This window comes from Nematostella vectensis, chromosome 12 (assembly GCF_932526225.1).
Source record: "Nematostella vectensis chromosome 12, jaNemVect1.1, whole genome shotgun sequence".
NCBI classification, from domain to species: Eukaryota; Metazoa; Cnidaria; class Anthozoa; order Actiniaria; family Edwardsiidae; genus Nematostella; species Nematostella vectensis.
This window is the reverse complement of record NC_064045.1, coordinates 5,432,406-5,457,658: the sequence shown is the minus strand read 5'-3', so window position 1 is coordinate 5,457,658 and position 25,253 is coordinate 5,432,406. Positions and strand designations below refer to the sequence as shown.

Here is a 25,253-nt window from a genome sequence, read left to right as displayed (position 1 = left end):
CAGTGGTGGGGTGGTGGTTACTAAAAATAGCCAGATTCGGAATCGACATGGCGCGCGGGTAATACCAAAGTGTCCCTCTCTTATCTTGTGCTATCTTGCTATTATATAAAACAACTTACTCTCATGATGAATTAAATACCTCGTTTTGCGAACATTTTGCCAACATGGTTCCATATGTATTTATGAGTCAGTCATTTTAAGTTTTTTTTGTTCACAGCTACAGTATTAGCGATTCTACAAATATTCGGTGCCGTTGAAATGCACCTTTTGCATATTTTCTATTAAAATATTTGAAACAATAATTCCCTTGCGTAGCGCAATTTATAGTGCTTGCCCTTATATAAGCAGCCGACAATTAAGTGTGTGTAGGACTTTTATAAAGCTTTCATAAATAATAAATCACTCTGATTTTTTATCTACCTAATTGCCCAGTGAGATAACTATTTTACAAAAGGGTGCACCCGAGAATGTGTCGTAACCCGCGGTTGTTCATGGGTAACGTATAATGGCTGAAACTTTGCCATGATAATGTTCATTACAACATGAATTAGAATTGTACAGCTTTCGAAACCTGGATTTGAATTTTAACTACGCTTATTTACTTGATACCCATGAAGAACTGCGGGTTAAAAAGATTCTCCGAGTACAACCTTATTTGAAATTAGTGTATAAAGTAAATGTTTCGTAAATGTCTCTTCTCATTTCATCTTGCCCCACCACCTAAGGTTCGCCCCATGACAGGTAATCCGGAATCTGGAATCCATGAAAAAATAAGACTTGGAATCCGGAATCCATGCTACTGGAATCCGGAATCCATAAACTAGAATCCGGAATCCAAGACTTAAGCTGGAATACGGATTACAAGAATACTGGAAAACAAAAATGGAATCCAGAATCCACGGGAAAAAAACCCACATGGAATCCGGAATCAACACACTAGGATCCGGAATCCAGAACCTTATTAGAGAACCTGTCATGGTGCGATAAGGTTAGTATAGTCCCCTTCGCAGCCGCTCGTGTCGGAGCAGGGGCGGATCCAAGATTTCAAAATAGGGGGTGGATAATGGCCGGATAGACTTGTAACTGATCCAGTGGTTCTTGGTGGGTCATGTTGGGTTTTGCAATTATGTTTTTTGACATAACTGCAAAATGGAAGGTTTACCTATATACCGAGGTTGGGTTTTGCAATTATGTTTTTGACGTTGTCAATAAAATTAAGGCATGTTCTAAGTTTTAAGGCAATTTTATTGACAACATTCTACAAAAAACGCTTTACTCGTCCCCTCTCAGATCAGCCGAGTTCCGAGCTACGAACAAGCAACCATTGCCTGGGCTACCTGTGCTCCTCCCCAGCGCGGTCAAGCGTAACGTCGGTCAAGGATGCTTGTGGCTACTTTATCGTTTTAAAATACGGCTAGCGGCCAGGGAAAATAGTTTAGCTCGGATGTTTTGCCACATATCGAATGTAAGTGTACCCTGGCATAGTCTGCAAGACAAAAATTTTTTGTTTGTTGTTTTTTCCTCTCGAATTTCGACGGTATTTGAGCGCTACCGAAAATGGCGCCTCTAACCTTGTTCCTTCCTTAGTAGGGGGAGAGAAGTCATAAATTCCGTTAAGAACCCCCCCCCCCCCCCAAAAAAAAAAAAAAATCGTGTATTACACGTGAATTTGGCAACCACAAGGCATGTTTTAAGTTCTAAGGCAATTTTATTGACAACATTTCACAATGAAAAAAAAAGCTTTACTCGTCCCCTCTCAGAACAGCCGAGCCGAACATTCCGAGCTACGAACAAGCAACCATTGCCTGGGCTACCTGTGCTTCAATCACCGTTTTCATTCCCAGAAATAAGAGACAACATGGCCGCCACGCATGCGTAATAGTGCACATACAATGTCAAAATGGCTGCCATTTATTATAAGGAAATGTGGGGAGACAACACAATTTATCAAATTTTCTCGTTTCAGAGATTTTGGGCTCACGATGCAGGACTCGAAAAAAAAACCTTGCCATTCGAGTGATACACTTTCCGTTCCGTTCCGATGCCAAAGAAAGCCCTATAATTGTTCCTTGGACATTGCACTTTTGTCCGCTTGAGAGTATACAATCCTCCATACATTCTCTGTAATTTCATTGAAATCGGGCATAAAAGTAGTCGTTTAAAAGGTAGAATTGTTCGCTGCATCACAGGTGCAAGACTCGAAATTGGTAAATCGACTATCCTTCCATCAAATTGACCAATAAAATAGGCAGTAGCGCCTCCCAATCTTGTTCCCGAAGAAATAACATTTGATGTAGTTATGCCTAGTTCAGGAACCATTATTGTTGTCTTTAAGATACAGACTGAAAGGAAAACGGTGCGCTCCGCAAGAACAACTTCTCTCCGTTCGTCCGTTCTCCATTTTGTTTTTAAACGGCCCCACGGCTTTCTGGGATAGACACAGGGGAACCATAAAGCCTTTCTAAAATACATTTTTTTATTTGCGCATATAATGTTTTCCAACCTCAGCAAGACTGCCGCACTTCCATTATCATTGGACGTATCAAATCAGAGATGCCCCTTGCACGTTTAAATACCGCTTATACTACTTTTATTAGGAATTTTAGTCAACCTGATTAAAAACTTCCAGTGTAACAACAAAAGGGAAGCCCCTGTGCTGGCCGGAATCTCGTTTTTATTTGTGATACCGCTGTTATTCCTCGCGGGCCTAGCAAAATGTGAGCCCAGAGAAACCGCTGGCTAATGTCCCTTATTTCTGGGAATGTTGCTCTAACTTGCTGCTGCTTCTCCGTGGTTTCTCAACATTTATTATCTTCCTAATGGTCAAACGAAATCTGTAGGTTAGACATTAGATATAAAATTGATTTTACGGTGAATATTCCGGTGAATTGAGAAGGAATCCAAAAAAATACATTTCATAAAACTATCCTTGTAGGGAGGGAATGCGTTTTTTGATGATCAACCCGCAGCAAGCTGAAAACTGAGCTTTTGTAAAAGTGAATAAAGAGGGAGATATTACTGTACTTCTTTGATGTTGTTATTTTTATATGTTATATTATGTTGTTATTATACAAGCTGGAGTCGGGATTTGAATCAAACGCAGTATCACAGCCATTTTATCGCTCGTCGGTTTTTTCTTTCTCACTTGACTTCGCCGCTCAGACAAACAGAACAGTCAAACTATTCAGGGATTTAGCTTTCTGTGAGTATATTTGCCAATCTTGGTAACTTAAGTTAGACTTGTTTTCTTCTTCTGAGTTTTTTTACATGATCTCTTTCCATTCCTTTCGAGTTGGCAAAACAACAACACGCAACCCGCGGGGGAGTAGGACAAAATAAAAGGAGCAAATCCTCACGCGCAGTGGTGGGGTGGTGGTTACTAAAAATAGCCGGATTCGGAATCGACATGGCGCGCGGGTAATACCAAAGAGTCCCTCTCTTATCTTAGTCTTATCTCTTGGTTGGGCTTTTTTCAAAATGTAGAACCATTCACACTTGAAAATATGAACATAAGGGTGTACGCGCCTGTGTCATTATGTCACTGGTGTGCATAAGGCATGAAAGACCAAACCGAAACATTTAATTTCAGGCAGATTTATTATCAGACTACATTACATACAAAATGACAGACCTTTTAGGACAAAGGTCATCTTGACACGCAAGGTCGACTCATAGAGGGTTTTCTCTTATCGCGTTATTAGACTAGAGTCGAGCGTGCCCGTTTTCATACGACCTTAACAAAAAGAAAGGCTAAAAGAAAATGGAAATTGAGTGTTTACAAATAGGTGTGATCGGGTAAACCCCACTTACCCTTTCTCTGTCCACGCAACCCCTCGTCAATAACCTTAGTCCCAGAGCCTCGAGCAAACTAGTTAGCGAGAAGCTTGTGTTGCGACACTAGCTTCCGCTTTTCAGTGAGAAATGCGCAAGGCCCTGGGACGAATACTGAAGAGAAAACCTTATTTTGGGAAGCTGTAGCAGGCCTAAAAATATTGGGGGGGGGGGGAGGGCGATACAGAAACATTTGGAAAATATTTTTTTTTTTTGGGGGGGAGGGGTCGATACAGAAACATAATGTTGGTATTAGGGGGGGGGGGGGGGGGGCACAGCCATTTCCGTGATGGTCATTTATATAATTTTTGAAAAAGTTTTTAGGGAGGGGGCATGTGCCCACAGTGCCCCACCCCCTGCTACGGCCATGTTTTGATGTACTTGGGGCGGTTCCTGTAAAGAGGTTTATCTTATGTCAGGTATAGTTACTATGCCAATAATATGCCCGGGATATAGCACTATTCTTGCTTTTTGAAACGCGATTTAATCCTGTCATAAATTCATGCGCAGATTAATGTCAAGAATATAGCTCTATTCCACTTTTCAGGAACCATTCCAAGAGAATAAAAAAGTGAAGCACCAAATCCACTTAAAGTGAGTCCACAAAAATAAGAAGAGCATACTTATTAGAGATTCATTATACTGGGACCACTGCAGGAATCAGATAACACATTAAAATTACTCGATAAAATAAATTATAGTTACAATTTCGTACTTTAGCGTCATCCAACAATTTTCACCGAAGCACCGACATACATTGTAAATTTATATTGTGCAAATTTTAAATAGATTTTTTAGAAACTCTATCAATCAACTAGATCTACTAGTTCGTTGAACTGTTTATGCCTAAATGCCTGCTATTTATATCTTACAATAAAATCCATACAAAATATCTGTACATAACGAGCAACTATGCGCTCTTCTTTTACCTTGCAACGACCCAGGCATAGGCCCTGGGGAACGCCTGAGTCAAAATTTTCTTAAACAACTATCTTACTGCAAATAATGGTTCATTTAAATCATAACTAAAAAGTCCCATTCAGAGAAGCCTAGAGAGAGACAGGAGAGACAAATAGGCCACATGATATACCTGATCAAGTGACTTTTTGAGGGGCAAATTCAAGCCGAAATAAACACAAAAATGACTGTGGCATTCGGGCCAGAGAACGACAAACACATTAAATATTTCAAAGAAAGCAAGCCCTTTCTGGTAAAGAAACTTTCTGGTGGATTCGTATATGCTGAATATGTTGCTCTTGTTGTTATTTTGCCACTAAAGGCCAGAGCGTGCGAGTTTCACCCAAAAAGTAACAAGATTTCTTTTGCAAGTCTCCTATTCAAGACTAATTTCAATTCACTTTTAGGTAAATAAGTGAATAGAAGACTAGTTAAGTAAGCAATCAGATCGAGACATTTTAGAAGTTCTTGAGAACTACACATAGAGAGCTGATTGGCCATTCACATAGTGACACATAGGCATTCTCCTTTACTGGAGGCTTATGGATATGATTTGAGACAGAATGCAGTTTAAAATAATGTTCTTTAAAAGAAATTAATTGAACACCACCCATCTGGTCATAAGGCATTTGCAATGTCACATAACGTCTTACATTACATGATTTTTTAATGTTGCACCATAGCACATTCTGTATTAGAAAATCCCTGGTTAACATTTTAAGAGATGATCCCCTTTTCGTTGTCAGTTTTGAACTTCTTTATCATTCTTTATCAGCCCAGTCTAATACAGTATCTTCTCATAAGGATGAAATTTCAAACTAAACTAAGTAAAAAAGTTTTATCCTTTGCTAGCATATAACCAGGTTCTTTAATTTTTAAGAATGATATAATAGAAGCTTGAAAAATAGAATTTGCAACAAGTAAATATGTGAACCAGGAATTGAAGTGTTATATTAATTTTATATAAATCCAAAATTCGGAAACAAATGCTCATATCCAGATGGGCTTGCTGTGAACATATCATTCGCATATACCTTATATGCATTACATCTCTTCATACCCTTGGTACCAGAGGCGAACAACGCTTGAGACTCTGGTACCCAGGGTAATATCTTCATTATTATTATTTGAAATAATAAGTCACTTGGACTAAACCTGGATTTTCACCAGCCCTTGCATGCCTGGACTTGCGTAGCTACCTCTGCTAGGTCTGAAAAAACAAAACAAAAAAACTCAATGTATAAAAATAATAATGGGTAGATTAAAACATTCTTTTTGCAATCAATAATAGCTACCAAAAGAAAAGAAAAAACTTTTCATAGAAGCTCTCAAGTGAGTGACCATTTCAACGGGGGATTTAACTGGAACTGGTCGATTACAAAAATATATGCCTCTCTTATGAGAGCTATTAGATTAAAGTATGTATTTGTTGTTTCTATTAGTATCGCAGCATGTACATATGCCTGAACGGTATGCGATACCCTAACAACATGACATAAAATGGAGAAGTAGAAAATACTGCTAAAGAAGAAAATTGCTTTGGTTCTTGAAGTGCTGGGTCCTGATTGACATCAAGAAGTTTAAAATGCCATGTACATTTATATCATCTATAATAGCAGTGGGTAAATTGACCTTTTTAAAATTTTATGGCCAATTTACTATTAAGCATTTTGCGTTTAATTATCTGGGTAAGTTTGTCCCTTATGTTCTTCCCTGAAGAGGGCTTAGAGCAAGTGATCACAAATCCTACAAAATCAGACGAAGTACATAATGTAACACCACTTTGTGGTTCCCATTTAAGAACCAAAAAAAAAAATATTCTCTAGGTTAAGGGTAAGACAACTCCTACTAAGATGTTTATAACCATACCTTGGAGAATCAGAAGGGCTGCTTGAACCTGTTGACCCTCGCATGTTATGTGGCTGCTCTTTGACGAAATTTCGGCAGGAGGCAAGCTTTGATTCAAGAGCCTAAAAGAAGACAGTTTATCCAAGGGAAGATGTTATGTGAATAGTAACAGAACTTTCATGCAACTGTCTTCTCCCACATAACTAAAGATACCTCTTTTTACCCCCACCCCCTCAGAATTCAAAGAAAATACTTTTCTATTTAATATCAGTTTAATGTAAAGCTGCATTTTCAACCAAAATCTATTTGAGAAGATTTTAAACTAATCATGAATGAACTAGTAAGACTTACCCCAACTTTGCGCAGTAAATCTCCTACAATATTAAGTGCAGATATCCTTGCTGAGGGCGTTAGGGGTGAGCTACCATATCCCGCATGGAGGGGAGATGTAGCAATGGTATCTGTGTGTAGGTTTGCGAGAGGTTCAGATGGGATGGCTTCTGTCTTGACAGGCGTGCTGAGTTTGTCTGCTGGCTCTTTGTTCTCTTTATTGAAATCCTCAGGCTTTTTCTTCTCTAGCTGTCTGACAGCTAACTCTTGACGGAGATCTGGTGATTCAATACAACCAGATAAGTACTCCTGATTGATTGTTATACCACCCTTCCTACCTGACTCAATTACCAGATAAGTAATCCTAATTCATTATAACAGAGACAAGCTTTTATGGAACCTTCAAAGATCTCACTCTCCACCCATTGATAGCTACAGAACTAAATAGACCTTTGTAACTTGGTTACCATGGTGTGTAGCCAGACCCCCTTCATCCCCTGCATGCATGTATCATGCTGTGTTCACGGGATACTCGCAAGACATGGTTCTACATCCCCCCTGTTCCTACCTCTGGCTTCATCCTTCAGTCTTTGGACTGTCTCTTGAAGTGTCTCTTTCTCATCAAGTTCATTTTCTAAAATCGCGTTTCTCTCAATTGCCTGATTCAGGCGATGCTCAAAATCCTCTAAAGAACAGACTGTTGCTCTGAAAAAAATAATATTCAACAGTGTTATCATCAGCTGCAACCTGCCTTTATAGGGAAATTCTACCTATTACACTGTCATTTAGAGAGGGGAAATAATAAGAAAAAACAGTTAAGATTCACTTTAAAGCAAAGGTTTTGAAAGGAAATGGTTTCAAATGGAAAGGGGCCACCCATTTGATATCTGAAAAGAATACATCAAATAGTTGGGCTATAAGAGTACCATAATCTGTTCACAACTTGAGCAAGAAAATCACATGCCACACCATCTCTTTCCAATCCCCAAGCCTACTTTATCTTTCTTTTATAACACAAGCCTATTTTTACGAATCAGGTGATTTTTTTTTTTGTATTATTCATTCCCAGTCTAATTTGTGACAAGGGCTGATATCATCACAAACATTTTTTCAAAATAGCTGTCATACTAAAATCTATTTAATGGAGGTTTAAGTACAGTCTGGTGGATGGCAGAACTGAATTCTGTCAGGTTTTAATTATTATTGCCAATCATTAATCTTCAATTTTATCTCATTTTGACTAAAATAGAGATTGTTTAGTTTAAAATAACAAAGATTGATTTAAAGATATGTGCAATTTTGTTACAGCCAAGCCTCTCAAATTTAGAAGGCCTAAAACATCTAGACAAAACAAATTAAATCCTTTTGTGTTAGAAATTTAAAATATTTTTATAGCTCAGAAAAGCAAATACTTTGGAACTAAAAAGGTGGATTTAAAAGTGTGTCTAACTTTCTGCTATTCGACAAAACAACCTGTCAAGATAAAGTGAGGGATCCTGAGCAATTCAAATCTGGGATGTACCTGTTATGACTATCACTGCTAATAGCTCGTTTAGCATGGATTGATGCCAAATACGGGTGCCAAAACAGTAGAGAAAACATATGAAGCTGACCTATTATATCTTTTCTACAGGAACAAGAATGTCATAATATCTCAGTGGGAAATTTAGTTCTGTAAATAATACATGTCGATAAAATCACAAAGTCATGTCTCAGTCATACAAGACACTTCTAAACCCAACATACTTTAATACACTTATATTGCACTGCATTTCTATAGTACAGAAGTCGAAATCTGACTTGGGAAGACTACCGGATGGCTACCAGATCTGCTAGGTGCAAATAACTTAGCATGTATTAGGACAGAATTAAAATAAATGTACAGAAGACAATTGATGTATTATAAACTATTATTACTACGATACATAAGACGATATAGCAGTTCTGCACTCATAAGCTTTGGAAGTATGACTAGTACATATTGAGTACAACTATGCTCATCTGATTAGCTTTGCATTTGCTTTACTTGTTTAAATGATTTTATTTGTGGAACAAAAACTATTTGATCTCTTTAAAAGCAGTGACAGCTTCACAAAGGATCTTTTAGCACATTTAATCTTAATTAAACAGGGGGGATTAGTAAATCCCTGTAACTAGGACAACAACATAACATGCTTCATCTTTAAACTAAGCCTGTAACAGCCAGCTCCAAATTTAGAGCCTTACAAGCCCTTCTGAAATTATTACAATTATACTTTTTCAGGAGATACTGATGGCAACTTTCAAAAAGTTTTCCACCTAGATGCGAAAATAAACTTTATTTATTTATCACCTTCTTAATTTGCAAATGTTTTGGCAACGCAATTACCTAAAAATCTTAATTTATTCTAAAAAAGCTAGATTGGAAACAGGAATAGCTGTTGTTTTTGGTAAGGTATAAATTCTGCTGGTACTTCAGTAAGTAGAGTAGCCATGTGTCAAACGAATCTCAAACATATTTTCCATGCAATATTGCCTTTGTCATTTGTAGGTTTCACTTCAACCAACAACGAACAATGATATTCGTCGAAGCATGGAATACCTAACAGAGTTAGCAGAAAGCAAATCTTTGGAAAATATCTTTACCTCAATTATCAGACATCAATAGAAAACACTCTCCCGTAAAACTGATAACAGCGAGGATTTTTTTAATAACAAACTGGCCATTTCTCAAAAGAGGTACAACCAGAATATTCTAGATCATGGATTAATTCAAAGTCCTTATCCAGAGAAGAAGAACTATTTGAAAATATAAGTGGATGTAAATAAAGTACCAAACGAGAGGAAGGAATAGCCAACTATTAGTACAACACGTGAGTTATTTGGGATAAAGGCGCGTTAATTAGTCAAAAATCTATCACACTTACAATTTACATTGTTTATCAAAAATGATTTTAACTAAGATAGATCACGCCATCAGGACTGTGATTATAAACTGGAAACCGTCACAGCCATAATAACGGCAAGCAACATTAGAAAATAGATACTGGGGCATAAACTCCGACAACTGCGGAAACGAAATTCTGTAAATTTATAACTGGGTGCCTATAATCCGTTTATACGAGGAAATTACATAGTGCGTTAACGAAATTCGTTTTACGTAGACTGTGGACTACCACAAGAGTTCGCCATTATGGTACCATATTTGTACGTGTAAAAAAAACGCACGAAAGAGTTTATAATATGAGTCACTTTGGCGGAATAAGTTGGGAATCGGAAAGTAAAAAAGTTGAAAAAAAACAAACAAAGTAAAAATGTTGAGGTTTTCAACTTGTATGCTATAAACACACGACAGCTCTTCGGTCGAACATATAAAACATGATCAAAATAAAAAGTTGGTTAAGGGAAATTTTATTGAGCGCTAAGCTGTTATTGTAAAATAGTAGTAAGGGGATTTTACCTTTTCGCTCGTTCTAAATCGTCGTTCGCTTGTTCCAGCTCGCGGACATATTTTTGTAATTCTTCCCTCACCGCTTTTAGCTGAGCAGTCTCGTCTTGGAGGGCCGTTACGGTTAAATAAGCCTCATTTTGGCTAGATTCGAGTTTCTCCTACAATAAGGTGAGAAAAGAAATAACATTTATAACAAAAATTTATAAATAATTGGAGAGGCTACAACCAAAACAACCGACGATTTCCAAAATGGTTGCCCATTCGGGTGTCATAAATATGTAATTCGACACACAACTCAACGTCAGAGGCTGGTTCTGCCCACGGGATTTTTCACCAAGAAGAAGAGCATTTAGATCCCTTTGTTCTACCTTTAAGCTTTCATTTTCTGCTTCTAGTCTTGCTTTAGCGGCGAGTAATTCCCGCTGCCGAGCCTCCGCTTGTTCTAGTTGAGCCTCTAGCTCCGCTTCGAGTTCACGACTGCCTTCTTGAAATTCGTCTAGTTCTTCTCTCGCTTCTTGCCACCTACACATAGCGTAAAAAAGACATCCACGATTAACATCCCCTGCCTAAACAATTCTTTAATACATCCCGATCATGAATCAGGCGATTCCTGAATGGATTTTCACGTACTTCTGTTCGTATTCCTCAGCTAGTCGTTTCCAATAAGCAGCTTCTTCTTTCGGATCGGCGAACTCCAAGTCCTTGTCGCTCGCAATACTCATTCCTGGTTGTCTCATAAGGCCCAGAAACACTCTCTATACAGTACCAAAATACCCAAGGATGGATCAGATAAAGTGTCAGGCTCCTATTTTAGGAATAAACAGTTCATTCCCTCGTCTTTCCCATGGAATACAATCCAGTTTCGAAACAGCATAAAGTCCAAACCAACATCAAAACGTAAACCGTCTCGTGGTGACGTCACCCTTGTGCGCGCAATAGGTTCTGGGTAGATTCAGAAATGCGTAGACACCGCATATAAATTTTGTTAAACGGTAAAATAACCAGTGCTAAAATACCTTTACAGCTCTCGTAGCTTTTATTGGTCGATTGTCAAGAATCTTCACGGCCCAGATCGGTAGGTCATTCCGAGAATAAGAATAGCGGGGGTAAATTAGCGCAGTTGCCGTTTTTTTTTTTTTTTTTTTTTTTTTTTTTGCTAGAAGACATAAAAAATAATTGTAGAAATAGTCTAGCGGTACTCACACGCCCATATTTTGTGCGCCATTTTAAGCACATGATAAATGAGGAAACTGTTCGGGGACGTGTCTCGCGCATTAATTCCATCCCGTACTCCTACGTTGGACGTGTGATAAGGTTAGAAATGGCGTGATCTGTCTGATTATTGGGGAGGTCAATTCTGTACTATTTCCTGGTCAGACAAAATCAAAATCAATTTTTTAGTACAGGAATTATAGCTCGAGGGTAATGCAAAAAACAAAAACAAAAAACAATACATATAGATAATGAGAGTATTGATTTGTTTTTGTACTATTATAATTTTAATTTGGTTTAGGCATGGGTAGATCTATTGTACAAATGCCTTTTTTCAACTTATCATTAGATCCAAGCCTGAGAGCTTGTGGTAAAGTTGCGTGACAAGATCGCACGCGCTTCTCGGCTTTTAAAGGAAAAATAACAACAACAAGCTTATGTATAAACCAGAAAGTTTCTTTCCCAGAAAGGGCTTATTCTCATTTTTCTTTCTTTTTTCTTGTCTACGTGACGGGCGCAGTTGACAGAGGAAAAAAAATGCGTAAAATTTTCCAATTCTCAATGTGTAAGCTCAAGATTCCGCATACAAGGACTTCCTCTGACCAAAAGCTTAATTCCAAATTTTAAAGAAATTTTGAAGATATGAAATTTAGATATAAGCGAGCAAAGTTGGCTTCATTTCTGATCAGCGCCCAACTTCTCCCTAAAAACGAGGAGAATTTATAATTTAAACATTGCAGTTCAAGCCTCGTATCTCCAAGACGAATCCATAAGAAAAAAATAATTTTTGATATGTTGGTTTACATAACATAAGGAACCGCTATGTAAAAATTTAAGCTTACCAAATTTAACCAGACCTTATTTTGGGAAAACTTGCCATTTTTTTGCTCTGCCGGCGCAGTTATTTCTGTGTTTATTTTGGCATGAAGTCACGTGATCAGTTCTTGCAAGTGAGTACGATACTCTTTTGTATTGATAGTTTTCCTCCTAAATAATAAACTCTACCTGGGCGTTTTGGTAGCACTTGCCAATCGGTTCCACCCTACCCTGTCAAACTGTCAAACTTTGGAATAGTCTTCCTTCACTTATGAAATCTTGCACTACGCTTTCGTCTTTCAGGTATCAGCTGACAACTCACTATTTAGAGAAACTTGCCTTTTACCAACCTCCATAATTTCATAGATCTTGAATTTATGTAATTCAATTTTTATTTTCGTTTTAGAATTCTTATTGTTTGTAATTTGTTGGGAAAGAATTTCAATTGGGGCTTACGCCCTGTTTTCTTCTCCCGTCACATTGTTTCTTATTTTTTTTATTTTGTTTATTTCCTATTGTAAACCGTAGTATTATTTTTTTGTGTGTGTGACAAAGCCAATAAACCCTCCAATAAAACTATTAGAAAGGGAGTGCGTAGCGTAACGCTGATTTTATGTGACATGTCACATAACAGGGTTATGTCACGAAAGCTATCGTGCGTGACTATTCGAGTGTATCTTTTTAAAAGCTTGGTAAGACAAAATCAAAATCAATTTTTTTAGTACAGGAAATAAAGCTCTAGGGTAATGTAAAAAAAACAAAAAAACAAAAATACATATAGATATTGAGAGTATTGATTAGTTTTTGTACTATTATAATTTTAATTTGGTTTAGGGCATGGGTTGATCTATTGTATGAATGCCTTTTTTTCAGTTTTGAGCTAAAAAGATTATTATTAGATCCAATAATAACAACAACAAGCTTATGTATAAACCAGAAAGTTTTTTTGCCAGAAAGGGCTTATTCTCATTTTTCTTTCTTCTTTATTGTCTACGTGACGGGCGCAGTCATTTCTGTGTTTATTTTGGCATGACTTTGCACCACACAAGAAGTCACGTGGTCAGTTCGTGCAAGTGAGTACGATACTCTTTTGTATTGATAGTTTTCCTCCTAAATAAAAAAGTCTACCTGGGCGTTTTAGTAGCACTTGCCAGTCGTTCCCACCCTACCCTCCCATGATTTTCATTGCCATGAGCTCGTGACTTGCAAAATAAATTCCAATAAAACTATTAGAAAGCGAGTGCGTAGCGTAACGCTGATTTTATGTGACATGTGCCATAACAAGGTTATGTCACGAAAGCTAGCGTACCTGACTATTCGAGTGTATTTTTTTAAAAGCTTGGTTCTACGTGTACTCACGCAATAATGATGTAAAAAGCAAACGTTCCGTGGTAAACTTTTTAAAGAACCTTTTTTGTACGTTTTCCCTTTTTTCACCAAATTCTAAGAACATGTCAAGGGTTAGATGGCAGCAAAAGAGCACATTTTACTATATATTTTACTATATATTGTTAAAAACAGAGTTTTAGCATAGGATTCAATATTTATTTGAGGGGGAGGACCTTACAGAGACATTGAGAAAGGTCTTTCGATTGCAATTATTATTCGTATTTATCTAGAGGTTAATGATTCTTCGCAGACAGCACAAGGTCATTGTCACTAGCTCTATAACGGAATGCGTAGGGGAAATCTGTGCTGATGAAAAATAATTATAGTAAAAAATCAAACAGCAGAGCTTGATATATCGTTTTTGAGTCTTTCTTTATTATACTTTTTCCGGATGTAATGCTCATATAGCAATTTTGAAACCCTCCAAGAGTTGTTACTTCTTGCACCGAGCCTTGTGCATAGTTAAGCCATCGAGCCTTGCGCACCGTTAGTATCTATGCGCACCGTGGAACCATAAAGCTTTGCGCACCGTTAGCATCTACGCAGCACACCGTGGAACCATTGAGCCTTGCGCGTCGTTAACATCCACGCGCACCGTGAAACCATCGAGCCTTGCGCACTGTTAGCATCTATGCGCACCGTGGAACCATCGAGCCCTGCGCACCGTTAGCATCTATGCGCACCGTGGAACCATCGAGCCTTGCGCACCGTTAGCATCCATGCGCACCTTGGAACCATCGAGCCTTGCGCACCGTTAGCATCTATGCGCCCCATGGAACCATCGACTCTTGCGCAGTGTTAATATCTATGCGCACCGTGAAACCATCGAACCTTGAGCACCGTTAGCATCTACGCGCACCGTGGAACAATCAATCATTGCGCACCGTGAGTATCTATGCGCACCGTGGGACCATCGAGCCTTGCGTACCGTTAGCATCTATGCGCACCGTGGAACCATAAAGCCTTGCGCACCGTTAGCATTCATGCACACCGTGTAACCATCGAGGCTTGCGCACCGTGAGTATCTACGTGAATCGTGAAACCATCGAGCCTTGCGCACCGTTACCATCTATGCGCACCATGGAACCATCGAGCCTTGCGCACCGTGAGTATCTATGCGCACCGTGGAACCATCGAGCCTTGCGCACCGTTACCATCTATGCGCACCGTGGTACCATCGAGCCTTGCGCACCGTTAGCATCTATGTGCACCGTGTAACCATCAAGCCTTGCGCACCGTTACCATCTATGCGCACCGTGGTACCATCGAGCCTTGCGCACCGTTAGCATCTATGTGCACCGTGTAACCATCGAGCCTTGCCCACCGTGAGTATATGAGTCTATGCGTATCGTGAGCATATTTGTGCATCGTGAGATCATCAAGCCTTGGGCAGTTGTGTTCAAACGTTCCCGTCCTTCATAGAGTGTGAAACTTGTAATCTCCACGTAGTGTGGTTTGTAGAAATAATGTCTGATTTGTATCGGCAGAGTTCATTTCAGTGTCTTTTACATCTGGCTCTTTGGTAATTATTCTGCCGTCGCCATCCGAGACGTTTTTATTGTTTTGCTCGCGCTTTTTTGCGCATTGCAAGGAATTGACTCCTTGAGCGAGTGCCGTGGTCAGTTTTGAGCTTTGCGTATAGATGGGCCTCTATGCACCGTGATGTTTAGCCTTTGCGCCCCGTAATAAAATGTTTCATTACTGGTCTTCACCACCCGTGCGCAAGAAAATTGAACACCGAATAAAGGTGACTTGTGCTGGGTCTTTCCGAGGGCAATGGTACCACTATGCCAAATATCAAATTTAAATACGTAATGTACTAGTAAAGTTATTTGGCAAACGCTCTGAGATAATAACACTTTATAATGATTAACCTATAAATTTCAATTGCTACATTATTCAAGTATAGAAAAAAATAATTCTAGAAAAATAAAACTTCATAATCACAAGCCCTATAAGAAAAAAAGGGATAAAATACTGTATAGAAATAAAAAGAAAATAATGGGGTCCAACAGGCGAGATAAAAATTACCATACGCATACTATCATATTTAAACGATGTGTGGTACCATATTAACGTAGTTACGTAATCTGACAACATACAAAAATACACCAATCCGTTCTTTTTTTTATTCAACATAAGATAACGGAATTGGCTCAGAACCGAACGAACCGTACGAAAAACGCTTTCCAACTGCAAGATGTTATGCTGGAAAGCATTAAATTCTTTTGAGAATCGTGATTCATTGAGTCTTTGTGCTTGAATGATGATCGCCACGTGAATGATCCAATTTTTGTGCGACATTGTTTTTTGACTCCACCTCTTCTTTTGTATTCGATGATTTCTTTACCGTATGTAATACCGCCCATGGAGGAACTGAAATATGATTTAGATAATTCTAAAGTCTAACGCAAAAGTTATTTAACAGCTATGCAAGAAAGAAACGCAAAACACAATCAATCTAATTTAATTCATTCATTCCAAATCGCTGCGGATTATAAGTTATATAAGTTGTATACTAATATAAGCTAGTATTAATAACATGCTCACGTGAAAAATATTTTCGGACACACCGATGTGCATCAATAGTTACAATGTTACGTAAGAAACAGTGTAAAACTTAGTGCACACAAACAAACTTTTCACTTTTCTATTCTCCCCGTCGCATTTGACTAGTACTTGGTCTTACCTCCTGATGATAAACCCTGTACTAGAAAACACGTGAGGCTGCTTAACCTTTCAAAGAGCTCTATGAAATATTCTATTCCTTATTTACCGCAATTTATTATACATTTATTTGCATGTTTATGAACTTTTGTTGTTTTCATTATATTTTAACTCACTTCTTTCTCCCCCAGCGTGTACACCTTACCCCTTATCAGCCTTTTTGTTTTCCGGTTTATACCTCCCTACCCACCACCTCCTCCTTAATCTTCCCATTCACCCTATACGCCATGGTAAGAACAATTGCATCACTATCCCGAACACTCCTTATAGTCCATCTCCACTCAACATAGCATTATCCCCACAATGACCCTCCCGCCCTCACCCCTGCCACCTACCTCTACCCGTACCACAACCATTATTTCCCTTTTATGTCCCCCTTCTCCCCAGGTGCCATGGTACGAATACCCGCTTTTAACCAAAACCTTTAACGCAATGGAGGGCACATGTGCAATCACACGAGGTGTTTTGACCGTAGTTCTCATTCTAGCCTTCCTTGTGATGCTAGCTATTAACGTGTTCTTTCCGCCGAGTATGAGGCCAGCTTTTCTTGACCCTCTGTTCGGGAACAACCTCACTACTAGCGAAATGTCTGACATTTACGAGTCAGACATTGACCCGGCTAGCTGGGCCTTCTCTATCTGGGGTGTCATCTATACGTGGCAAGTTCTAATGATCATTTACGTCACAAGTTTGATCTGCAGAAAGCATGTGCCTAATGTTCTCAACTGCTCCTTTCTTGGACTATACATCTTGAGCTGTTTTTTCAACGGGACTTGGATCATAATATGGCAGCGGAAGTATTTATCGGCTGCTCCAGGCGTCCTCTTCGCGATCTGCTTCGCACTCTACGCAACTCTCTTTATGTCCTTCTACCGCCTCAATAAGTTCGCCAAGAGCAATTTCCGCAAGTTTGACTTCTGGTGCATCCAAGTTTTGGTCCACAACGGTATCGCCTTCTACGCTACCTGGTGTACGGTAGCTTCACTGCTCAACATGACTACAGCTATAACTTACGTCCATGGCGTCGCCAAAACCACTGCCGGTACCATCGCTCTCTCTATCCTCGCTGCAGAGATCATCGTCTGGTTCTTTGTGGAAAACTTCATACTGGAGCGTTTCCTGCGCTACACAATCAGTCAGTACCCGGTTCTCATCTTGGCCCTGACCGCCATTCTGTATAGTCACTGGAAACCAGGCAATGCGAACGCAATCTTGACGCTCGTTCTCCTGTGTGTGGTATGTGTGCTCTACGTGCTCAGACTGGTCAGAGTTGCCCTAAAGATCAAGGGTGAATGGCACAGTCGATCAGAGGATTTAAAGGCTTAAACAATGGACTAAGCATTTTAGAATTTGATTTTTTTTTTTTACATTAACGGGGATGTAACCCGAAGGAAGTACACTATTTTTTATAAGAACGTCTGATTTTCAGTTTGAGGTTATAGGCCGTCTATCCGTCTGCCGCTATCTGAGCCTCGGCATGTTCTTAAAATTTGTAGAAATCTCAGGCTGGACGTTTTTATAGAAAAGGTCATAAAATAGAGTGTATAGGAATAGGTCTTTAGGTCCATTTCAACCTAAGCTATAATTTGCTGTAAATCTCTAAAAATGCCAAAAAAATTGTGGCTTTGATAAATGTTATATACCCTGTTGAAAGGTGTAGCATATAACCCCATTATTTTTTTTAAGTTCTCATTAAGTTCAGCCATTGCTCGAATGATCGCAAAGACATGATACCCCTGATGAAGTATGTTGTAGTTAGAATCATTTTACAGCTAAATTCGTTGCTGCGCGACCCGGCGCATCCAATATCTTTGTCTCGTTTGGCGCAGCGCATAGTCAATCAAACTTTGGGGGCGGGACTATGTAAATCATTCGTGGAACGGTAAACTCACAGTATGGTCGCGATCGCCAACTACACCGCGGTGATCCTAGTTCCTAATTAATTCCTCAGTTCCTAGTCAGTTCCTAGTCCGTTCCTAATCAGGGTCAGGGGGGTACTTATACTAGGAATGATAAAATGGTAAAAATACCTAATTTACCGAGTAAAATCAGCTACCATCGATGGAAAAGCATTATAAACATGATTAATAAAACTAATTAAAGCATTTTTTTTGTAATTTTTTGTGGATTCTAGACTAATGTCTAGTAGAGTCTAGACATTGACTAGACTTGTCTGGTTTCTAGTTTAGACGATTGCAGTTTTTTATGTAATACCACGGGCAAACCAGACGAAATGTTCGTGTATCGAATATTTTCTTTAATTTGTGTACCAATTATATCTGTTATAAAGCCAATATATTGTAGTTGTTGTCATAGATTGATCTGGTTCCGTTTTAGCCGTGATTCATAACAGTTTAGGCGATTTTGCACTCTCATCTCGGTTCACCTCCTCCCCACTCGTAATAAATACAACAGGGTAGGGAGCTCCACGCCCTGGCAATCACAACTTCTACTCTCCGAGGCAACTTTTTCGGCAGAAAACGGACAGCTTTTCCCTTCAAAATCCTATATGCCATAGAAGAAAAGTTTCTAAACACATCTTTCGAAAAAAAAAAAAACAATCCAAAAGACCAGAATTCCCCTGCAATTTTTCGCTGCTAAGTCGAAATTTATCGTTCCTCCAGGGTTCTGACAAACGGCCGGTCCAAAGAGCGCGGTCGGGGCCTTGACATAATAGAAAATACAATGCCGGTCTTCAACAGAATGCAATGCCATGGCAACCGCTGAGAGCTTCATTTTTTGTTATTAAAAAACTACCCCACCCCCCTTACCATTAGGAACTGAGTAGGAACTGACTAAGAACCAAAAAGTTTTAGGAACCAGGATCACCGCGGTCAAGGCTCCCCTATATCTACTGTAACCAAGTTCTTTCTCTGCCTAAATTTTACGGTGCTTCTATGGAAAATTGGTATTCTTAATTTACTTGTTTTATTTTGACGCAAAAAGGGTTTTTATTTATAGTACAACATGCTATACCAAGCTGTGCGCGCTCTAAAATACGAGGATTTTCATCGCAGCGCAAGAATAATTAATGCAGATGCATGAGATTATGGGCAGCGCAAAATTTAAAATTTTGCACCAAAATCCAAAAAAACGTGATCTTTTTCCCCTCCTCGGACTTCATCCAGTCTTCGTGCAGCTATAAGACGTATTATGTGCGCTTGAACGGTTATCGTCGCGTGAATGATCCATGTTTTGTGTATGGTTTTTGGACTCCCACTGTTCTTTTGTATTCGATGATTTCTTTACCTTATGTAATACCGTCCTTGGAGAAACTAAAATAACATTTAGATGAATCTAAAGTCTAACGCAAAAGTTATTTAACAGCTATGCAAACAAGAAAACGCAAAACACAATCAATCTAATTGGCTTAATGGCTGCGTATTATAACACTTATTTACGCCCTGACATAGACATAACACAATGATAACATGTCCACGTGAATAATCTTTTCGGACACACCGATGTGCATCAATAGTTACAATGTTACGTAAGAAACAATATAAAATTCAGTGCACACAAACAAACTTTTCACATAACAGCAATGGAGGGCACATGTGCAATCACACGAGGTGTTTTGACCGTAGTTCTCATTCTAGCCTTCCTTGTGATGCTAGCTATTAACGTGTTAGTCCCGCCGAGTATGAGGCCAGCTTTTCTTGACCCTCTGTACGGAAACAACCTCACTACTAGCGATATATCTGACATTTACGAGTCAGATATTAACCCGGCTAGCTGGGCCTTCTCTATCTGGGGTGTCATCTATACGTGGCAAGTTCTAATGATCATTTACGTCACAAGTTTGATCTGCAGAAAGCATGTGCCTAATGTTCTCAACTGCACCTTTCTCGGACTATACATCTTGAGCTGTTTTTTCAACGGGACTTGGATCGTAATATGGCAGCGACTGCATTTATCGGCTGCTTCAGGCGTCCTCTTCGCGATCTGCTTCATACTCTACGCAACTCTTTTTGTGTCCTACTACCGACTCAATAAGTTCGCCAACAGCAAGTTCCCCAAGTTTGACTTCTGGTGCATCCAAGTTTTGGTCCACAACGGTATCGCCTTCTACGCCACATGGTGTACGGTAGCTTCACTGCTTAATATGACTTCCGCTGTAACTTACGTCCATGGCGTCGCCAGAGCCACTGCCGGCACAATCGCTCTCTCTATCCTTGCTGCAGAGATCATCGTCTGGTTCATTGTGGAAAACTTCGTACTGGAGCGTTTCCTGCGTTACACGATCAGTCAGTACCCGGTTCTCATCTTGGCCCTGACCGCCATTCTGTATAGTCACTGGAAACCAGGCAATGCGAACGCGATCTTGACGCTCGTTCTCCTGTGTGTGGTATGTGTGCTTTACGTGCTCAGGCTGGTCAGAGTTGCCCTAAAGATCAAGGGTGAATGGCACAATCGCTCAGAGGATTTAAAGGCTTGAACTATGGACTAAGCCTGTCTATTCGATTTGATATTTTTTATTTTTCATTTGCGGGGATGTAAACCGAAGGAGAGGTACATATTTTTATAAGAATGTCTGATTTTCGGTTTGAGGCTAGGCCGTTCAGCTCAAGCTGGACGTTCTTATAAAAAAATGGTCCTTATAAAAGAAGAGTGTAATAGAATAGAACTCTAGGTCCCTTACAACCTAAGCTATATCTTGCTGTACATCTCTTAAAATGCCAAGCAAACTGTGGCATTGGTAAATCTTAGATCCGCTCCTGAAATGGGTAGCAAATAGCCCCAATAATGTTTTTAAGGAGATTCGATATAGTTTCCCGAATTCCCAACCATATATCCTGTAAATCACAACTGTAAATCATGCTAGAAGATCGGATCATCCACAGGCTCCCCAAGCTAATGTTGTATTTTACGTGTTTCATTCATAGTTATTGTGAATATATGGTGCATTACAATAAAAACAAAATGGGAAGAAAAATATAATAAAATACATTCAAACTTTTCTTACATGTTTGTGGAGTTGGTATTTAAATCCCTGTGTCCCCATTTGGGGCAATATTGAGCGATTGAATTTCCCCATACTAAGAGAAGAGAAAGGTTGCACTCTAATGATGCCGATCGGCAAAACGGGCGGTAGAAAATCGCTTGTAGAAAACAGGGAATTCAAAATTTCGCCAAAATACATGCAAAAAATATTAAACCGATACTTTACACTGCCACACAAAAATTATGAATCCACTTGATCAACTCTTTGAAATTCGCCCCTGAAAAAAAAAAAAACATACGCGGGCAAGGATCTTTTTACACTGTTATTTAGCTACCTCTTATTTCTTATAGCATACCAAAAATGAAAGCGAGGATTAGACTGAAAAAGAATGAAGATTTTGAAAGAGAAGAAGAAAAGGATAAAAATATAAGAGGACTACGATGAAAATGACGATGATTTTGATGATAATGGTGAAGATAATGATACTTGCGATGATGATAAAGACGATAATTTTGATTCTAATTATGATAATAATTATGTTTAATGGTAATGATGTTGAGAAGGATGATGAAGAGAAGAAAAGAGGGATGACGTATTATAATGACAAAGTATAAGCACAGTGAGGCATATAAAAAAGAAAATACCGATCATAGGAAAAAATCTACGAAATTATAAGATCATATTTTATCGAACCACTTAACGATAAGGGATATTATACTTTTATTTATTAGTCAGCGCGAAAAGGACTGAAGTGAACAAACATAAGACTATACCAACCTTAGGCTCCTTAGGCGCGCTGTAGGTATTGTGTATTTTCCGTACAGCTCCCTTGCCTTTCGCATAATACAGGGTGGACCGACATGCTCTGAAGTGTGCTGTTGGTCATTTGCATGTACAGATCATTGCCCATCCGCTGAACGTTCGAATGGTGGACATGGAGTTTGGTGTTGGGTCCAGCAAGGAGTTGGAACACTGATCCACAAGGGTCACGTGACGCTTGAACTTCCAATTGGACGCAAGCTCTATGGAGCATCTCCTTACAAGACGTTGACTTGGCAAACAGCTCATTGCTTCTTTTCTCATTTCTGGCGGTTTCTCTTGGCGAGGGGCTTATCCTGGGTTTTATTTCAATGCTTCGGCTGAGAGTCGCATTGTACTGCATACTAGACACATCTTCACTTTTTTATGCTATACTTAACGTAGCGTTTGCCTTGCTGCTTCGGTTTAACTCGCGTGGGTTCTCGCGTCACGATCTTCTCCCCTAAACTGCTGAACTCTGGTTCATGTAGAGTGGAGAGCTCTTAAACGCGTGCTGTTGGGACACACGCACCGAACCACTCCATCACGCGAATTCGCGCGTCCGATAATAGCGACACCATCCCATCCACTGAAGACATTATTCACGAGTGTATTTGTACGTGTATTTCACGAGTGTATTTGTACGTGTATTTCACGAGTGTATTTGTACGTGTATTTCACGAGTGTATTTGTACGTGTATTTCACGAGTGTATTTGTACGTGTATTTCACGAGTGTATTTGTACGTGTATTTCACGAGTGTATTTGTACGTGTATTTCACGAGTGTATTTGTACGTGTATTTCACGAGTGTATTTGTACGTGTATTTCACGAGTGTATTTGTACGTGTATTTCACGAGTGTATTTGTACGTGTATTTCACGAGTGTATTTGTTCTTTTTTCCGAAAGAGACTTGATAATTGTAAGCGCACTTTGTTGGCTTTGTAAGCGCACTTTGTTGGCTTTGTAAGCGCACTTTGTTGGCTTTGTAAGCGCAGTTGGCTTTGTAAGCGCAGTTGGCTTTGTAAGCGCAGTTTGTGTTTGTTGCGTGGAGTTACACGTGCACGTTGCGCGAGCTCTACACGTTTTCTGTCGCGAGGACGGCGACGGCTAGGATAACGAGATCGATAAAGATGCGTTCGCGCGTTGCGATCAATTCTAATTTCATTGCAATGGAATAAGCAAAACATTATAGCTAGAGATTGATAAAAATAAACTAAGAACATTATTTCTACAGTAAGCGAACATAGTAGAGGAGTTTACAGTGCAGGCGCGTACCCAGGGGGGCGCAGGGTGCGCGCGCACCCCCCTTGGTGGCCAAAAAGTGGGTCATGTTTTATTAGGGAATCTTCAAATTCCATGCTTTTCTAATATGACACCATGACCGCGCATCCCCCCCCCCCCCCCCAGCCAATCTTGGTAACACGCCTGCAGTGCAAATGCCCGCGTCCACAATATTGACCGTGAATGTTGGAGTTTTCACATCGTGGAAAACGGCTGAATCAAAGTCCATTGTACTTGACACAGCTCCACGGCAATGGCCAGATGGCGACGGCAGAAAACAGTTAAGAATTCAATAAGCCAGACGTGGCATGCACTCATTTCAACTTGAAAACTTCAAGTTTCACGGTGTTGTAAGGACGGAAACTGTGCTGGAAACCTCCAGGTCTATTTCCATGGCCTCAAAACACAATGTCCAGTCCTTGAAGCGTCTGGAATCATCTTGCTACCATTGCAGATTGTGTAGTTCCAGAAAATATCCATACCTCCCCTATTGAGGGGGTCGAAGGTATGACCCCCACCCTCTGGAATTTCCAACTCCTTGGAAAAAGATAAATACAGTTACTGTTTCCTCTCTGGAAATTCCTGGGCGTCTGAACCCCCCCCCCCCCCCCACCCCCCGGAATACTTTTTTTCATTCAACGGATACGTTAACCTAGAAACCATCTTATATGACACGATGAACCTTATTTGCAGAGCAAAAAAATAAGACAAAAATCGACGCGCATACGCAACATACGTATTCGACGTTCTACGCTGTCGAGGGTCCAGATTTATCGGGTTTTACTATATTGTACCAAGACAAAGGTTCATTACACGTGAATGATAAGAAAGTCAAAACGTTTGGGAGATTTTATTTTATAATATATTTATTATTATAAATACTCAGAAGAACCAAAAAAAGCGGCGTGGGAGTGCATCCCCCCAGTCTACGGGGCAGTCTAAGGATCACATGCATCTGTGCATAATAGGTCATACACGTGTATGATAAGAAAAAAAACATTTATGAATACCTGGAATACTTGAAAATGACAGGGAGATGCCTGTATGCAAGGGTCAAATAATCGGTCGGGTCTAACTCATAAAAAAAAATAAACTGGTCTAGCGCATCATCAAAAGGTTGTTTCTGGGTTAGGGTATTACTTTCGTGTTGAGACCGTCTGTAGAATAAGAAGTAGTATAGTTTGGAATGAAGTTCTGATAGTCACGTCGGCTAATCAGGGGTGGATCTAGGATCTCCGAACAGAGGGGGTCGAAAGGGTTTCAATAAAAAGGGGATACATTGATCTTCCGTGGATCTTATCTCCACTTTTGTCCATTTTATGTGCAGTTCTATGATAATCTTAGATTTCTTTTTAGCACCACACACGCGCACACACGCACCTATTTTTTTGGTACTGCGAGCCCCGAGTAGTAAGCGAGTCAGAATAATCTCCCCTGTGATAAACCTGTTCCGATTTTGTTCAAATTCAGTTGGGTAGTTAATTGCCATTGTGCACTGTATACAAATCTTTACTGTTCAAACAATGCCTTTTTTAGATTGATATTGAAGCCAAAATAAACACCAACAAAAAGTGCTCACACGAAATATGAATTCTTTTCTGGGAGACAAACATAACGACCAATTCTCTTAAACCCTTGTGCAGTTTTAAAAATAAAGTTTAGCAATATTTTATCATAATAATTGATA

At 39.5% G+C, this 25,253-nt stretch overlaps 3 protein-coding genes and 1 long non-coding RNA gene across 4 annotated transcripts; 3 read left to right on the top strand and 1 right to left on the bottom strand.

The window, feature by feature from the left end:
- Positions 1-4,440: 4,440 nt before the first annotated feature.
- On the bottom strand, positions 4,441-11,319 carry LOC5505621 (nuclear distribution protein nudE-like 1). The gene is made up of 7 exons (XM_032373933.2): positions 11,027-11,319; positions 10,765-10,918; positions 10,406-10,554; positions 7,535-7,671; positions 6,988-7,244; positions 6,658-6,758; positions 4,441-5,998 (listed from the first exon to the last, which is right to left on the bottom strand). Exons 1-7 carry the CDS (start codon positions 11,131-11,133, stop codon positions 5,938-5,940), a joined length of 966 nt encoding a protein of 321 aa, XP_032229824.2. The 5' UTR covers positions 11,134-11,319; the 3' UTR covers positions 4,441-5,937.
- LOC125557384 lies at positions 9,351-9,792 on the top strand. Its single transcript, XR_007305254.1, has 2 exons — positions 9,351-9,395; positions 9,497-9,792. It is a non-coding gene; the product is annotated as an uncharacterized LOC125557384 (long non-coding RNA).
- Positions 11,320-12,213: 894 nt separating the features above from the next.
- On the top strand, positions 12,214-19,626 carry LOC5505620. Its single transcript, XM_048720276.1, has one exon. The coding sequence runs from the start codon at positions 16,844-16,846 to the stop codon at positions 17,864-17,866; it is 1,023 nt and encodes a 340-aa protein (XP_048576233.1). The 5' UTR covers positions 12,214-16,843; the 3' UTR covers positions 17,867-19,626.
- Positions 19,627-20,042: 416 nt separating this feature from the next.
- LOC5505623 lies at positions 20,043-21,505 on the top strand. The gene has a single exon (XM_001626327.3). The coding sequence runs from the start codon at positions 20,085-20,087 to the stop codon at positions 20,976-20,978; it is 894 nt and encodes a 297-aa protein (XP_001626377.1). The 5' UTR covers positions 20,043-20,084; the 3' UTR covers positions 20,979-21,505.
- Positions 21,506-25,253: the final 3,748 nt, after the last annotated feature.

What these genes read in the sequence shown, in the direction of transcription:
- LOC5505620 (XM_048720276.1), top strand. Translation starts at nt 16,844, where the DNA reads ATGACCCTCCCGCCCTCACCCCTGCCACCTACCTCTACCCGTACCACA.
- LOC5505623 (XM_001626327.3), top strand. Translation starts at nt 20,085, where the DNA reads ATGGAGGGCACATGTGCAATCACACGAGGTGTTTTGACCGTAGTTCTC.
- LOC5505621 (XM_032373933.2), bottom strand. Translation starts at nt 11,133, where the DNA reads ATGAGACAACCAGGAATGAGTATTGCGAGCGACAAGGACTTGGAGTTC. An exon ending in CAGAAAATGAAAGCTTAAAG is followed by an intron (nt 10,555 to 10,764) that starts GTAGAACAAAGG and finishes ACCTTATTGTAG; the next exon opens with GAGAAACTCGAATCTAGCCA. An exon ending in GATTTAGAACGAGCGAAAAG is followed by an intron (nt 7,672 to 10,405) that starts GTAAAATCCCCT and finishes TATTTTTTTCAG; the next exon opens with AGCAACAGTCTGTTCTTTAG.